Source organism: Chiloscyllium punctatum, chromosome 8 (genome assembly GCF_047496795.1).
Source record: "Chiloscyllium punctatum isolate Juve2018m chromosome 8, sChiPun1.3, whole genome shotgun sequence".
Taxonomy (NCBI): domain Eukaryota; kingdom Metazoa; phylum Chordata; class Chondrichthyes; order Orectolobiformes; family Hemiscylliidae; genus Chiloscyllium; species Chiloscyllium punctatum.
This window is the reverse complement of record NC_092746.1, coordinates 61,469,583-61,488,095: the sequence shown is the minus strand read 5'-3', so window position 1 is coordinate 61,488,095 and position 18,513 is coordinate 61,469,583. Positions and strand designations below refer to the sequence as shown.

The 18,513-nt window shown below is 41.0% G+C and overlaps 1 protein-coding gene across 1 annotated transcript in view; it reads left to right on the top strand.

The window, feature by feature from the left end:
* Positions 1-18,513, top strand: part of LOC140480594 (contactin-associated protein-like 2) — a 2,042,618-nt gene that overhangs the window by 1,871,106 nt on the left and 152,999 nt on the right. Inside the window, exon 19 of the mRNA XM_072575654.1 lies at positions 9,016-9,240. Within this exon, the coding sequence (XP_072431755.1) occupies positions 9,016-9,240 (225 nt within the window). The remainder of the gene's footprint in view (positions 1-9,015; positions 9,241-18,513) is intronic.

Sequence of the window (18,513 nt, the reverse complement as noted above, 5' to 3'; positions counted from 1 at the left end):
CCTCAAGGCCTCTGCTGAGGCCCCCATCCCACCCACCCTAGTCCATTCTGACCTAAACTTATTGCCCACTCCACACAGCCATCACAACATTGCTAGACTGGACATCCTATTACAACTATCCTAGGCCTAACTCAATTGGACTGGACTCCAGCCAGAACTCCCACTCCTGCTTGCCTGTACCTCCCCAACCTCAACATGATGCCTGCCCCCCCCCCCCCAAATCTCCAGAACCAATATTACCCAAAACTGACACCTCTACCCATCCTTAACACTCATCCACCTACCTGGCACCCTGCCCACCTCACCTATCTGACAAATTAATCCCTTACTTACCTTGCAATGTGTCTGGCTGACCTCCTGGACATTCAAATAACAGCACGCAGCACACTGTCAGGTGCAGAACCCTCACCTCCATCCAAGGCCCCAAAGGAGCCTTCCACATCCATCAAAGTATTACCTGCACATCCACCAATATCATTTATTGTATCCGTTGCTCCCGATGCAGTCTCCTCTACATTGGGAGACCGGATGCCTCCTTGCAGAGCGCTTTAGGGAACATCTCCAGGTCACCTGCACCAATCAACCCCACCGTCCTGTGACCCAACATTTTAGCTCGTCCTCCCACTCTGCTGATGCCATGCAGGTCCTGGGCCTCCTCCACCGCCGCTCCCTCACCACCCAACGCCTGGAGGAAGAAAGCCTCATCTTCCGCCTCAGAACACTTCAATAGACAATAGACAATAGACAATAGGTACAGGAGTAGGCCATTCTGCACTTCGAGCCTGCATCACCGTTCAAAATGATCATGGCTGATCATCCTTAATCAGTATCCTGTTCCTGTCTTATCTCCATAACCCTCGATTCCACTATCCTTGAGAGCTCTATCCAACACTTTCTTAAATGAATCCAGAGACTGGGCCTCCACTGCCCTCTGGGGCAGAGCATTCCACACAGCCACCACTCTCTAGGTGAAGAAGTTTCTCCTCATCTCTGTCCTAAATAGTCTACCCCGTATTTTTAAGCTGTGTCCTCTGGTTCGGCACTCACCCATCAGCAGAAACATGTTTCCTGCCTCCAGAGTGTCCAATCCTTTAATAATCTTATATGTCTCAATCAGATCCCCTCTCAGTCTTCTAAACTCAAGGGTATACAAGCCCAGTCGCTCCAGTCTTTCAGCGTAAGGTAGTCCCACCATTCCAGGAATTGACCTCGTGAACCTACGCTGCACTCCCTCAATAGCCAGAATGTCTTTCTTCAAATTTGGACACCAGAACTGCACACAATACTCTAGGTGTGGTCTCCCCAGGGCCCTGTACAGCTACAGAAGAACCTCTTTGGTTCTATACTCAATCCCACTTGTTATGAAGGCCAGCATGCTATTAGCCTTCTTCACTACCTGCTGTACCTGCATGCTTACCTTCATTGACTGGTGTACAAGAACACCCAGAATTCTTTGTACTGCCCCTTTACCTAAATTGATTCCATTTAGGTAGTAATCTGCCTTCCTGTTCTTGCCACCAAAGTGGATAACCATACATTTATCCACATTAAACTGCATCTGCCATGCATCTGACCACTCACCTAACCTGTCCAGGTCACCCTGTAATCTCCTAACATCCTCCTCACATTTCACCCTGCCACCCAGCTTAGTATCATCAGCAAATTTGCTAATGTTATTACTAATACCATCTTTTATATCATTAATATATATTGTAAAAAGATGAGGTCCCAGCACTGATCCCTGCGGTACCCCACTGGTCACTGCCTGCCATTCCGAAATGGAGCCATTTATCACTACTCTTTGTTTCCTATCAGCCAACCTACTTTCAATCCAAGTTAGTACTTTGCCCCCAATACCATAAGCCCTAATTTTGCACACTAACCACCTATGTGGGACTTTATCAAAAGCTGTCTGAAAGTCCAGGTACACTACATCTACTGGATCTCCCTTGTCCATCTTCTGAGTTACATCCTCAAAAAATTCCAGAAGATTAGTCAAGTTATGATTTCCCCTTCATAAATCCATGCTGACTCTGACCAATCCTGTTACTACTATCCAGATGTGTCATAATTTTATCCTTTATAATAGACTCCAGCATCTTTCACACCACTGAGGTCAGACTAACTGGTCTATAATTTCCTGCTTTCTCTCTCCCACCTTTCTTAAAAAGTGGTACAACATTAGCCACCCTCCAATCCGCAGGAACTGATCCCGAATCTATCGAACTCTGGAAAATAATCACCAACGCATCCACGATTTCCCGAGCCACCTCCTTCAGTACCCTGGGATGTAGACCATCAGGCCCCGGGGACTTATCAACCTTCAGACCTAACAGTCTCTCCAACACCAATTTCTGGCAAATATAAATTGCCTTCAGTTCAGGTCCTTCAGCCACTGTTACCTCAGGGAGATTGCTTGTGTCTTCCCCAGTGAACACAGATCTGAGTACCAATTTAATTCTTCTGCCATTTCTTTGTTCCCCGTAATATATTTCCCTGTTTCTGTCTTCAAGGGCCCAATTTTAGTCTTAACCATTTTTTTGCCTTTCACATACCTAAAAAAGCTTTTACTATCCTCCTTTATATTTTTGGCCAGTTTACCTTCGTACCTCATTTTTCCTCTGCGTATTTCCTTCTTAGTAATCCTCTGTTGTTCTTTAAAAGCTTCCCAGTCCTCCGTTTTCCCACTTATCTTTGCTATGTTATATTTTTTCTCTTTTAACTTTATATGTTTCTTAACTTCCCTCGTCAGCCACGGCCACCCATGCCTCCTCCTAGGATCTTTCTTCCTTTTTGGAATGAACTGATCCTGCATCTTCTGCATTATACCCAGAAATATCTGCCATTGTTCCTCCACTGTCATCCCTGCTAAGGTATTGCACCATTGAACTTTGGCCAGCTCCTCCCTCATAGCTCCATAGTTCCCTTTATTCAACAAAAATATTGTCACTTCCAATTGTACCCTCTCCCTCTCAAACTGCAGATTGAAGCTTATTGTATTATGGTCACTACCTCCTAATGGCTCCTTCACTTCAAGGTCCCTGATCAATTCTGGTTCGTTGCACAATACCAGATCCAGAATTGCCTTCTCCCTGGTAAGCTCCAGCACCAGCTTTTCTAAGAATCCATCTTGGAGGCACTCCACAAAGTCTCTTTCTTGAGGTCCAGTACCATCCTGATTCTCCCAGTCTAGCTGCATATTGAAATCCCCCATAACAACTGTAGTAACAATTGTTCAACCCCAGGGCATCAATGTAGACTTCACCAGTTTCATCATTTCCGCTCCCCCCACCTTACCACAGTTTCTAACTTCCAGCTCAGCACCGTCCTCCTGACCTGTCCTACCTGCCAATCTCTCTTCCCACCTATCCACTCCACCCTCCCCTCTGACCTATCAACTTCATCCCCACCTCCATCCACCTATTGTACTCTTTGCTACCTTCTCCCAGCCCCCCCCCCCCCCCCCCCATCTGTCTCTCCACTCTGGAGATTCCCTGCCTCCATTCCTGATGAAGGGCTTTTGCCCGAAACGTCACTTTTCCTGTTCCACGGATGCTGCCTGACTTGCTGTGCTTTTCCAGCACCACTCTAATCAAGACTTCTTAAAGACCATATCCACTGCTGGACTCATGAATTCTGAGAAAGGTTGTTAACTACAGCCCGCTGTCCAGGAATCTCAAGCCCATAAAATCCTATGAAGGCAAGCGTGTAACATTTACAAGAACCATAACAAAAACGAAAATTGCTGGAAAAGCTCAAAAGGTCTGCCAGCATCAGTGGAGAGAAATCAGAGTTAGTGACACTTCCTCAGAACTGCTTTTAGCTGCTGCTAACATTGAACTTGATAAGATTGAAAACAGGGTTTCCAACCAAGATTGGAATATCTGGGTCGTATGTTTTACTTAATGAACATCAAAGTACAAGGAAATATTTTTCCAAGTATGCTGTAAAACTGAATTGATCATAAAGCCAGAATATATATGAACAGATTTAAGCCATTTGGCCCATTGAGTTTGCTCCATCATTCGATCATGGCTTATATGTTTCTCAGCCCCTACACAGCTGTTGCTGTAGCCTTTGACAAAAATGTTGCAATGAATCAATGTATTCCTGGTGTTATGGAAAAGTATTTTTCACTTTTTAAACAAATCCCACAAGACCTCATGTATTATTTTAGCAATATTCACAATGAGATCCATAGACCTGTGCAGTGATGGAGGTGAGCAGGAGCATAGTTCTATATTTTAAAATATCAACCTGTTCAGAGATGTTACTACACATTTCTGGAACAAGTGGGACTTGAATCTGGGCCTCCTGTCTCAGAGTAGGGATACTACCATGATACCACAGGAGCATGGTTGGATATCTTTTCAGAGAATCAAGTAATTAAAATCCTTGTCCTAATTGCATACTTGTAGGATTACATGCCAACAGTTATGAGGAAAGAGAAATGTGGTGGCAGAATGTCTTGTGAAGCACTTGAAAGAATCACATGACTCCAGGCTTTTTGCTGTAGCTGCTCTGAGTTCCGTTAAATTAGTTGTTCTCTTTCTCATTGGAATCAAAGCAATCATGATTAAATACTGTGATTAAACTCTAATTAGCATTCAGACATTATCTACAATTGTTCATCCCATATATCTGAACACAACGGTTGATAGTTTCTAATAAATAATATATAAATTTCTTCTCATGTTCAGGGTTCCTCATTAGTGGAATATGTTTTACACTAAAAGAATTTTTTTTATTATTATTTTGTACTGAGAATACCTTCAGTGAAGCAGCTAAAAACCAAAACAAAAAATCTACTGGTAGCTCATTGAGTTTATTCAGTGTTGTCTCAACATAGAGACCAGAAAATTCCTGATCTGTGCAAAAGAATTTCCATTTGGCCAGAGAGAAAACGTTGTTGTATTTGAATCAGTGCTTTCAGGTTAACAGAGGTAAAACAGCCAGGATCCCTGCCCCTGATTACAATCTAGTGACAGATCAATGGTGCAATGCAAGATAAGGTTTTACTATAGACCAGACGATTTGCCAATGGTAGCTATGAATGGAATAGATAGGGTAGAAAGGGAAACACTTTTCCCCTGAGTTGAGGGGTCAATATCCAGGGGACACAGCTTTAAGATAAGCAACAGGAGGTTTAGAGAGGAATTGTGGAAAGATTCCTTTCACCCAGAAGGTGGTGGATATCTGGAAATTCAATTCCTTAATATAGTATTATAGGCACAAACCATTCAGACAATGAAGATTGATTTAAATGAGCATTTGAAATATTATGGGGGACAAGACTGTGGGGCAGATGGTGGAAAATGGGATTATAATAAAGAAATGCTTGATGACCAGTGCAGATACAATGGGCCAAAGGGCCTTTTCGTGTATTGTAAACTCTATGACTGAATGACTATAAGGGTTCACACATGAAGATTGTCATTTGAATGAGATACTCAGCGGTGACAAGTTCCAATGAATTATGGCCGAGCACAACGAGCAAAAAATGAAGATAAAGAAAGAATGCAAATAGATCCTAAGAAAATAGTCAAATTTGAAAATATTGGACCTTTTTTAGGCCATCTCTGGTGAAGAAATAGACTGGAGGGTGTTTAAAATAGAGCTGCCAGAGCATGAACAATTCCTCAACTCCATCAAGATCCCCCATACCATTTTTCCGTGGATGGGATGAGAAGTTTTGAGTGCAAGTATTGGAAGGTCAACCAATTAAGAGCCTAACAAGTCCTGTTAACAGAGATGAGCTTGATTTCCAATCACCACCCATGAGGCCAGTTTAACTGACTGGAAATAATCTCTCAAGGACAGGCTGAGACACCAATGCACCAGGTAGGCAAGGAGGCCTGATCTTATGCCTGAGTGCAATACCAGCCATATGTCACCTTGCACCTCACAGCCTTTCAGAATACAGTGGTAGCCTGGCTAAGCTTTGGAGAGAGAGTCCTTATATTTCAAAGTGCCTTTCCCTCACTTGCTTCCCATTGAACTCTGATGCTGTTTTTGAGCTGGAAGGACTTTGATTGATCTTCCAGCTCAGACAACATGCCCATCCTTAACTGAGCAGTGATCCTGCACTGTAACCATTAATTGACCACCCCAAGGGAAATCACACTGAATGACTGTTTCTGAATCATGCATGCTTTTAATTGACATTGTAGTCTAATGGTGCAGTTCAAAAGCACACAGGAAAATCTAGCATATTGTGGCAATGATTGCTTGGAAACATAGAACAATTATTAATGTCCCATTACTTTAATAATGCAAAATGATCTATTATGAATCGATGGAATTTTAATATAGTCTTGAATTGTTGAAGTGCAGATATTTGACTGACAATACACAAATTTATGGGATAGCTAAAGACACTCATAATGAAGCAGTGGATATTGAGAGGGCATTAGATTATTATTTGATTGGATTGACACAGTGGGCTGAATTGCCTTCTTCTGCACCATGATAATATTGTGATTCCATGAACAGTTTTTAGTCATAACAAACCAGTTTATCTTCCCATTGTATTGTTCCTACACTTATATACTGAATTAGGCAAAAGTGAGAACTGCAGATGCTGGAGATCAGAGTCTAGATTAGAGTGGTGCTGGAAAAGTACAGCAAGTCAGATAACATCAGAGGAGCAGGAAAATCAACGCTTCAGGCAAAAGCCCTTTATCAGGAATGAAGGCAGGGAGCCTCTAGGGTGAAGAGATAAATGGGAGGGGGATTGGGACTGGGGAGAAGGTATCCAACAGTACAATACGTGGATGGAGGTGGGGATAAAGGTGATAGGTCAGAGAGGAAGGTGGAGCAGATATGCAGGAAGGAAGATTAGTAGGTAGGACAGGTCATGAGGATGGTGTACAGCTGGAAGGTTGGAACTGGGGTAAAGTGGGGGGAGGGGAAATGAGAAAACTGGTGAAGTCCACGTTGATGCCCTGGGGTTGAAGTGTTCCGAGGCAGAAGATGAGGCGTTCTTCCTCCAGGCGTCAGGTGGTGAGGGAGTGGCGGTAGAGGAGGCCGAGGACCTGCATGTCCTCGGCAGTGTATGAGGGGTACTTGAAATGTTGGGCCACGGAGCGGTGGGGTTGATTGGTGCGGGTGTCCTGGAGATGTTCCCTAAAGCGCTGTGCAAGAAGGCGCTCAGTCTCCCCAATGTAAAGGAGACCGCATCGGGAGCAACGGATACAATAAATGACAATGGTGGATGTGCACCTTGAACTATAACAGTGTTAGATGTAAAACAAACGTCAATGATTCACACCATAAATAATTTTAAGGAAATTAATAAGCACCTCAGCAGTGTCTTGACATTCATCTGTACCCATTGTTGTCTTACAGGTGCAGCACACCAGCCATTTTAACCTAATTTGCAGTTGTCACCAAAGGTGAAACTGTGATGTTACAGGATGATGTATAATGCAGAACAATTATAATGAAATCTCATTTTAATTTTAATTAAGGATACAGATATCCATAAATCACATAAATTGACCATAACTAAAGCAAAAGAGATCATTATCCTGTGGTGAAAATCAAACAAAATGATGATAAATTGGAACAATGCTCGTTATAAATACCTGCATTTTCAAACCTTATATCCTGATATTGGATCCAACCACAAATTGATCCAAGGTCTATCGGGACCTATCTAATTATTTAATTGGACAAAATCATATTGGAGTCTTTTTGAAATTATTCATATTTTTAACGTATCTATCATTACAAGCACATGTACTGACCTTCCACAGACAAAGGTGAAACACAAATACAGGGAATGATTACTCATATGGATTACTAGACATTAGACACAAGAAGACAATAACATACTGAAGCTACATTAGATTGCAGAATCTCGGTTCGAGCAGAAGTAATGATATCATAATTGACTTCAATGCTCTCAAGTTAAGAACGAAGTAAAAGGCACAGGATACAATGTAATCAGATACATAAAGTAATGAAATTCAACATTCTCCAAAATTAATGATAGTTTTGTACTTGATTTTCATATCAATATGTATGAATGGAGGGGAAATGTTTATATTGTTTAATTTAGGTGTATTGGCATCATTATAATTTTTATAAGAGTCAAAAGAAATTCGCAACAAAACTGTTGGTATTTGCACAATCAAACTACCACAGTAGCACTGCTTCTGAATGTAAACTGTGAGTTAAATTGAATAGAACCTTCTATTTCAACATTTCAAATCAGTTACTTTTGAAAGCTTGTGACAAATTCATGTTCTTCTGTGAGCACCACATAGGCAGATGTTCTTCTCACTGTACTGAAGCATAAAAAATACTTTTCAACAGTACACACAGCAAAGTCAAATGGATGATATGCAATTCATCTTGCTTCATATCCTCTGTTTCAGCTAAGCAATTTTTCAAAAAATCCAAGTGCAATAAGCGAACATTTGGCCTATTGTTGATGCTTTTTATACGCAAAGGAAAAAGAATGGCAGGCTAATAATGATTTCTACTTTAGTCCAACAGACAATATTCAATTTTGTGGTCTTACTACTGATCCCTTTTATTATAACTATGTGATTAATATATGTGATGTTCGGGCAGTTTATAGGTTGTGCATCTAACCCAGATTACTGCCTCCCATAATAGTCAGTTGGCTGTTTGTCCAACCTTTACATCAGTCTTATATCATAGTCATTCTGCTATGGAGGTTTAGACAACTACACCCCCAGTTTGCTTCCATTTGATCAAAGAGGCCATCTGTTACGTTTACACATTCACTGTTGCCTTTATGACCTTCAGCACAAGAAGACTCATGTTGTATTGCTTCAACACTTAAGGAAAAACCATTGCCATTGACTCAACTGCTGAAAGTAGGATAAAAGAACAGTAAAATACTTCCATAGTAATCACAGTATTTGACATGTCATGATTAACTGTTTGATACTTGTTTCTTTGATAGAATGCAGCTGATGTTTTGCTTCTGCTATGTGTAAACTGCTTTCATAAACTGCTTTCTAATATCAATTGCTTTTGCAGATGTTGGTGGGTTTTTTGAGGCTGGGACCTGGATACGCTACAACTTCCTGTCTCCTATTGACATTCCTAAGGACTTCAAGAGTGCACCACAGCCAGCAAACCCCAACCTTACCTTGACCAAAGAAGATCTGGTTTTCAGTTTCAGCACGACAAACACCCCCAGCATTCTCCTGTATATTAGCACCTACTCCCCGGATTATATGGCCGTGATTCTGAAACACAATGGTGAGATGGTGACATCCTATTTTATAACTCTGCTTATAATTTTAAATGTGTTCTTCATGTGTAATTTGAGATTTGAATAATGCTTTCAATATCTTGGTATTTGTTAATTCTATTTTAAATTTGAATAGCTATGGCTAACATTGTGTGAGATCTGCATCAAGTGCAAGTAATAGCATGTTTACACTAAAAAGGTGGCCCTCACTAAGCAGTTTCTTGGGTTAGAACTTCCAAGTTAAGCCATTGAGAAATTCAAACAGGTAGCTCTATTCTTCAAAGTAGAGTGCACACTGTTCCTATGTATAGCTCAATTCATATGCCTAAATTCAATGAGCTTTAACATAGGTGACAAAAAGCCAAGCTTGGGTATCTTAAAATATGCACAGCAGTAATAGTGAAGAATGACCATAAAAACAGCAAATAATCTTCCTGTCGCTAATTCAGAAAGAATCACCCTACGTTCAGGATGTGGCTACTTTCAGCCACAGACACTTTCCTCTCTGTACCTCAACATCAAGCACTGAATATTTGAACATATTTTCTCATGTTCAGCTTCCAAGTTATTGTATTCCAGGGCAAATGGAAACAGAGGGAGGAATCTTCATTGGCAGCAGAGTCTTTCTTGTTGGTTACACAGCTAGCAAGAGGCCCACACTGCATCGTCCATGGAAGGCCTGATGGATCTTCTGCCAGTCAGGCCACTAAAGATGAATTTCAGCCTCATAGAATTATAGAGGGGTTAGAGCACAGAAGGCATCATTCAGCTTGTCACAATGTATCTACTCTCTGCCAACACAGCAAAACAGTTTTCATTCCCTGCCTTTTCCTCATCGTTATGCATTTTTTAATCTCTCTTCAGATAATTATTCTTTCCTCTTTGAAAAGGTCTGATTAGCTCCTCGACCACCATATTTCTCTAACATTGTGTTTAAAATTCAAACCACTTATTATGTAAGCAAGACTTTTCCCATGTTGCTGTTGCTTCTTTTGCCTGTATCCTTAAGCTAACATCCTCTGGTTCTTGACCTTTCTGCCAATGACAGCAGCTTCACCCTGTCTGTTCTGGTCAAGTATGATATGATTTTCAGATCAGGAGCAACTTGTTGCATTTTTAATGTATCTCCACTGGGCAACAATGAGTCCTGTTAAAGAGGACACTTTATTAACCGCAAATCTCACCTAATAAAAATGCATCTTCATATCTTACCATGCAGGTCTGGTGAAAAGGTTGTAGTTATGTCCAGCAGAAGGGTGTTGGATCCCGGGTTAATGAGTGCAGTGCCCAGGGGTGGGGTTGGCCGGGTCCCGGCAGCACAGGACAGATGCTGCATTCTGTAGGGAGAGAGCTTGTATCAGGTCCCAGACAGAGGGGGTTGTATGGGGTCCCGAGCAGAGGTGGGGGTTGTCAGATCCCAGCCAGAAAGGAATGCATTGGGTCCAGTAGCAGGTGGTCCCAAGTGGAGGTTTGTCAGGTTCAGTGACAGGAAAGGGGTTGTGGATTGTTCCAGGAAGAGAGATTAGTGTTGAGGCCAGTGGCAGGAGTCTAGGATTGAGGAGTGCTGGGCGTAATGGTGAGGTGAGCGTTATCAAGTGAATGTTTGGGGGGTGTTGAGGTTTATTTGAGAGGGGTTTTTGGTAAGTTGAGAGTCAGTTTAATACTTAAACAGGAGTGACACGAGTCATCTAATGTTTCTGACTGACTATTTAGTTAACTGCAACAGAACCTTCCAAAATCTCTGAATTAAATGGAAATATCTGGGTGATCCCAGCTGCAGAAGATTTTCTCATCATAATATTCAATTTCCCAGGCAATTGCCTCAGTATCTGCTCTGACATGGATTCTGCAGGGTCCTGATGTGCAACTCCCAGCTATGCTGCACAAATGGCCATTGGAAATTCCAGACCATTATTTTTAGAAGTTTCCCTACCACCAACGTAAAATGGACTGGTCTTTATAGAATCACAGACACCCTACAGTACAGTTAGAGGCCATTCAGCTCATTGGGTCTGTACCGACCACCCAAAGAGTATCCCACCTCAACCCCTGTGCCCGTAACCCCACATTTACCATGAGTAATTCTCCTTAGTTTACAGCACCCTAGACACTATGGGATGATCTAGCATGGCCAATCCACATAACATGCAGATCTTTGGACTGTGGGAAGAAACAAGAGCATCCAGCAGAAAACATATGCAAAACATAGGAGAACGTGAAAACCCCACACAGGCAGTCACCCAAGGCTGGAATCAAACCCAGGTCCCTGGCACTGTGAGTCAGCAATGTTAGCCACGCCTCCATGCCATGCAATTACTGGCCTGATTCTTACAACCTTTTTTGTTGAACAATGACATAATCTTTGAAGTCCTCCAGCTCTCTGACACCACCCCAAACCCAGGGAAGACTGAAAGATTATGCCTATACCTGTTATTTCCACTCTGACTTCCTTCAGTATCCTTGGATATATCTGATCTGGCCCAGATGTCTTGTCGGCTCTAACTAACAACAGCTTATCCAATATTTTCCTATTAATTTTGAACATTGTAGTGACTGAATTTCTTCCCTGTCACCATGGCTTGGGGAGCATCTGCTTCTTTGGTAAAGGTGGATGCACAATATTAATTTGATTCTTGAGCCATGCCTCTGTCTGTGGTTTCCTAACATTCAACTAACCCTGTCTCCATACCATCACTATCCATTTGTTCTGTGGACTTCCACTTTGCTGACAAAGCGGTTGTGTGACACTTTATCAAACATCTTTGGAAGTCCACATACACCACATCATATGCAATAGCTTCACCAACTCTCTTTGTTACTTCATTAAAAAATTTAAAAAGATAGTTTCACTTGAAATTGTGAATATGAGAAGTCTGTGGTTCAGCTGTTTTCCATATTGACACAGAGGAGGATTTCATCTTGTGCCCATAATGGGTAGCAGAATTGATGTGGATGAAATAATTCCAGAGGCCAGCATCCCATTACCAAATCATCCTTTATTTACACATGAACAGTGCTTGACTATCGTACTGCTTCATAAATAGTTAGTCCCCAGAATATCAGTATCAGGCTCCCTGATTGGACCAGATTAGCAATCCAATCAGAAAACTCATATTCTAAGATGGCCAGCTTGTTACAGTCACTACAGTAGATACATCTTCAGTCACTTGTATCGAGTGTAAATAACTAAACCTAGTTCCATCGAGATAGGCACTAGTTAGCTAATCATACATTCCAGTTCCTTTCAGCAAAACATTTTATGATCACAGTTGTAAATTTTTACAGAAGTTCTGTTGTTGTACTTCCTAATTTTTTTGATTAATTGTTTTGACTAAAGTCCAAACTGTGTACAAAATCAATTCACTCTCCAGCCAGACTTAAAAACTGTTTTGAAAGAAATTGCCATGGTTACAGAACTACTTAAAAGTTCATTTTTAATTTCAGACACACAGAACAACCCACAATTTTCTAAATGAAAAAAGAAATCCAAGTTTATTGCAGCTAATATTAAAATGATAGATTCGTGTTCCACAATTTACATCATATTATACAGGGCATAAAGTATAAACTATGCACATTGTTATAATAAGTAGTGTGATACACAAGTGGCACAAACAGAATGATATCCTGAGTATATTCCTTTTGCTGTTAGGTGCAAAATATTTTTTGAAATTTGCTTTCAGCCATTTACTAATAAATTTCCAGTGAGATGCTTTCAGGCAGGATCAGGTAAGAAAACAGAGGCAGATAGATTAATAAATATTTATGCAGAATAGATTAATCATGAAAAATAAAACACATAAGGAGAAAGATCTAGAACCGGAAATGAGAGGAGAGAAAACTGAAACCAGAGAGAGTAGTATTTATAATATCATGTGTAAATTAAGAGGTCTAATTTGTTCGTTTTAAAAGTATAATACTACTATTATTATAATATTGGCCAGCATAGACAAGTTGGACTGAAGGGTCTATTTCCGTGCTGTACATCTCTATGATTCTATGACTCTAAATCTGTCATTGTCCCAATGCTATGTAAGACTGACAGACCCTCTGTATAGTTTCACAGAGATTTACATGGATTCAAGCAGTTTTTGAGCAAAATAAAATTTAATTCTGCAAAAACAAATGCACCCCCCACACTCACACCAACACATGCACCCTCTCACACATACCCTATCACACTCACACACACACTTAACCAAGCTTACACATATACACACTGTTTAACGTGCACTCATACCCACACACACACTCATATGCACACTCAATCTGTCGTTCCTACCTGCACACATATATAAGCTTATGGGGTGAATTTGTTTTTGTACTTTGCAAATTTTGACTTGTTCAACTTGTTCTTCACATTTAGAAAGGTATGATTTTCCTGCTTGTGGACTAAACATTTTTTGATCTTGACATCGTAATTGACAACTTTCTTGAGTTATTTGTTCTGTGAAACAAGGTACCTACTTTGAGTCTATGTGTAACTGACAGGGTGGTTTACTCTCCTTCCTTTCACTTTTGAAAAACATCAATTATAAGAGCAATTTATATAGAATTATGGATGTTATGAATCCATTCTGAAGGCACTTAATTCTAAATTGGATTTTTGTCAATTCACCGACAAGTGGTTTTGCCATATGTTTATTTAATTATCCAAACCAATGAAAGCCCACATATACTTTTATGATTCATTTCCCCAAACTACTTACTTGTGTAATGCTTGTTACATTTGTGTTTAATGGAAAATAGTTTGCAATACAGGCAATTCTACAATATAATTAGATGTGAAGATTTGCAAGTTTCCAAATTCTGAAGTTTCTTATTAAGTCATTTTTAAATGGAGTATGCATCTTCTGTTGCCATTTGCACATTCCTTTTAGTATCAAATAATTGCTAGTATTGGGTACTTTTATCATCAGGAAGTACAGCACTGGCATAATCTGAGCACATAGTGTGGTGTAAATTATGTAGCAACAGTTTGTGAAAAGAGATTTAACTTGTTAAAAATTGCTAAATGTCACTGAATAGACTAAAACGAGTGCCTCTTTTTGAAAAGAATTCACATCACGAATATCTCTTAAATATCTGAAATAGTTTCTCCAAAACTTAGTTTTCTTCCTGCTTCTTTTAAAACTGCCATCTTATGCAAGGCTGTACCATTCAATGGACACTCAACATACACAGGAACCATATCTCAGTGTAAGCCTGTGTGCTGAATACAACAAAACTAGTGTCATGAAATTTGTTGCAGCTAAATCCACATCCACATTAAACCCAATCCTGCCTCGAATGTGGTATATCTATCTAGAAACATTTTTCAGTGAGGCTCACTGAATAGCATATGAGATTGGAAGCCTTGTTTGGCTATTCCCTTCCCTCATCTAAGATACTGAGATTAATTGTAATGCCATTTCACAGTGGCTCAGTGGTTAGCACGGCTGCCTCACAGCACCAGTGTACCAGGTTCAATTCCAGCCTTGGGTGACTGTCTGTGTGGAGTTTGCACATTCTCCCAGTGTCTGCATGGGTTTCCTCCAGGTGCTCCGGTTTCCTCCCACAGTCAAAAGCTGTGCAGATCAGGTGAATTGGCCATGCTAAATTACCCCATAGTGTTAATTCAATTAGAGGGAAATGGGTCTGGGTGGGTTACTCTTCGGAGGGTCGGTGTGGACTGGTTGGGCCGAAGAGCCTGTTTGCACACTGTAGGAAATCTAATCTAATCTTCAAATTAGTACAGACCAGCAAACCTGGTGTATTTCTGATCTAACTCTGTACTATACTGAACAATGAACCTATTAATACAGTGATTAGGATGCTCCTTTGAATCCACTTTCTGCAATTGCTACTGTCCAGTCAGAACTTCTTGGTCAGATTTCTTTTGTGAACCTATGTCTAGATGCCAGGCTTCAAAGATTAAAGAGAGAAATAATAAGATTCAAAGATTGCACTTGAGCCTGTTCATTTTCTGAAACCTGCAGCCTGATATTTGGGAGATAGATCAGACTATATTAGAAAGCTGTCATGTCATCTCTCAGATCTGGCTTTAATTTCAGGTTCCACTGATGGGATAGGAAAGGGATGTGATGCCCTTATTGGTTACAAGCATCCTAAGTGAAGAAAGATTTGAACGGTTATGAGCACAAAAGGTGTCAACAGTAGATTTATAAGCCTAATGAAAATAATGCAGTGAGTGTTGAAACATGCTTTTAACTAAGTAAACTGCAAGCTGGCCTTTCAGAGTGTATATCCACAAGAACATCTACAAGGCACAAGTCAGGAGTGAGATGGAATGCTCTCCACTTGCCTGGATGGCTGCCTCACAGCGCCGGAGACCTGGGTTCAATTCCCGCCTCAGGCGACTGACTGTGTGGAGTTTGCACGTTCTCCCAGTGTCTGCGTGGGTTTCCTCCGGGTGCTCCGGTTTCCTCCCACAGTCCAAAGATGTGCAGGTCAGGTGAATTGGCCATGCTAAATTGCCCGTAGTGTTAGGTAAGGGGTCGATGTAGATGTAGGGGTATGGGTGGGTTGCGCTTCGGCGGGGCGGTGTGGACTTGTTGGGCCGAAGGGCCTGTTTCCACACTGTAAGTAAATCTAATCTAATCTAATCTAATCTAAACACTCAAGACGCTTGACACCATCCATGACAAAGCAACCTGCTTGATTGGCACCACATCTACAAATGTTCAATTCCTCCACCACCAGCACTCAGTAGCAGCAATGTGTGCTATCTACAAGATGCACTGCAGAAATTCACCAAAGATCCTTAAACAACATCTTCCAAACCCACAACTACTTCCATCTAGAAGGACAAGGGCAGCAGGTACTTGGGAATACCACCACCTGCAGTTCCCCTCCAAGCCACTCACCATCCTGGCTTGGAAATATACCGCCATTCCTTCACAGTCAAATTCCTGGAATTCCCTCCCTACCGGCATTGTGGGTCAACCCACAGCAAGTGGACTGCAGCTATTCAAGATGGCAGCTTACACCACCTTCTCAAGGGCAAACAGGGATGGGCTATCAATGCCGGGCAGCCAGCGACACCCAAGTCCCACAAATGAATTTTAAAAAACATTGAACTGGATTAAGCACTAGCACGTCCAAGCACAAAACTCTGAAGTGTCCTTGGATCCAATTAACTGGCTTGCCTCATTTTAATTTTTTGGGCATTTGGTATGAGGCGAAGTAGATTTTTATTAATCTATAGATGGAAGTCCCACCTCACTGAGATGCAGACCAATTCAAAGCCAACAGCTCTGTGTCATAACAGGATAAGTGGTCAATGCCATTACTATAAGGGACCCAGTAGAAAGAAAATCCATGGATGACCCCAAAAGTAGGTATATCTGGAATCTCACTGGGGCTGACCATTTATGCCCTGATGAGGGTTTTGGGAGTCATGTTGGGCAAGGCTGGGGGAGAGGGTATGATGGTAGGTGGTGCCAGTATGGAGAACAAAATCTATGGGACAAGGGGACCTCAATTGGCACTGGAGTGTGGAAAGGAGTTAGCAACTAGCAATCTGCAATGTTAAATCTGCTGGGCTACACAATAGATATAGGGACCTCCTTGACTTATTCAATGAATTGAAGGAGGAATGAACCCCATAAATGGACACTAATTGCAGCACACCCAACCCCTCCGCCAACTGTCTGTCAAATCATAGTGGGGATGGCTGGCAGTTTGCAGCACATGGCTGATGGCAAGGTGCCTGGATTTACAGGCTCGCCCATGTGTATTCCTATTCATAAATGACCCATACAATTCAGCCCAGATAAATGTTTAAGTTTAGGAAATGACTATAAAGCCATAAAGCATAGAAAGTTTGATAGATCCACCTTGCACACCCATGTTCTCACCAGACCCTGAGATCTGTGAAATAGAAAATTTATAAAAGGTGGCCAACATTTTTTTAGACATTTTGACACCAAAACTGTGAAATCTGGTCATGCTGAACACATAATGTGTGCACATTCTAATTATAACCTTATTTTGAGTTACACTCAACTTGTGAAGTGAAGATTGTCGTAGTAAGTACAGGGATGACAACATAAGAAATAGGAACAGGAGTAGGCCACTCAACCCATTGAGCAAACCCCACCATATCACATGATCATAGAAGATCAAGAATCAAGTTATTTAAGGAAGGAAACTGCCATCCTTACCTGGTCCTTACATGTGACTCCAGACCCACAAAAATGTGGTTGACTTTTAACTGCCCTCAGGGACATAGGGACTGGCTAAGCCAGCAAAACCCTCATCCTTTGGATGCTTTTTTTACTTTTGTTTTCTCCCTCCTTTTTGAAACAGCAGAGTTATATTTTCTATCCTCCAACCTGCTTGAACTGTTCCAGAATCTATAGAATTTTGGAAGATGACAACCAACTATTTCATTGGCACCTCCTGAACAAGGTGTGAGTGGGCAAAAGCATTAAAATTATCCTTAATTATTTTTGTTAACAATGATTTGGCCATTTTTCTTGTTGTGGGTATTCTCCTGAAAGAAATGTATAACATTTGCAATGGATATAAATTTCTTGAATGCCAACCATTGTCTATCCACAGCCATGCATTTTAATGAAGTAGTTCAATGCAGTCAACTCAACACTAATACGTTCACGATTTCCTTTGTTTGGATTTAATATGAAGAAGTTGGGGCATACAGTTGATTCTAATATTACACAGTAGTTCTGTTCTCATGTGGTCTTGCATTATAAGAAAATCACGCAATAGCTGCACCATTTAAACTAATGGGTCCAGAATCGCATTCTCACCAATGCATGTAAGAAAGGTTCACATTCTATAAATAACGGTCTAAATTCTTCAATCATGTTAAAGCCAATTCACGTTGAAGAAACACATATTATAGCAGAACCAACTGTACTTATGTGTTAAATTGGTTAAAAGATGTTTCTATGATTGTCATAGTCATTATTCTTCCTTCTCCCCATGTTCATGTTGGCAATATTCTTGCCTGACAATTTATACACTTTCTCACTCATAGTTCCCAACAGAAATCTTCTGACTGTTATCACCCACAGTTCACACTTCTACCCTTATCTTCACAGTTTATATTAATATTTTCTATCCTTTTCAGTTGATACCACAATTCTTCAATTTCCTTCTAGTTACTGGAGCTCTCCCTCCATCCATAATTTGTAATCAGCCACTTTTAATATTTTCTGCTGGAACACTTCTCCACCTAGTCCTTCCATCTCATCAACTTCATGTCAATACTTCCTTCACCTACAGCTCTTCACAATGGAATTCTTTATCTCTCT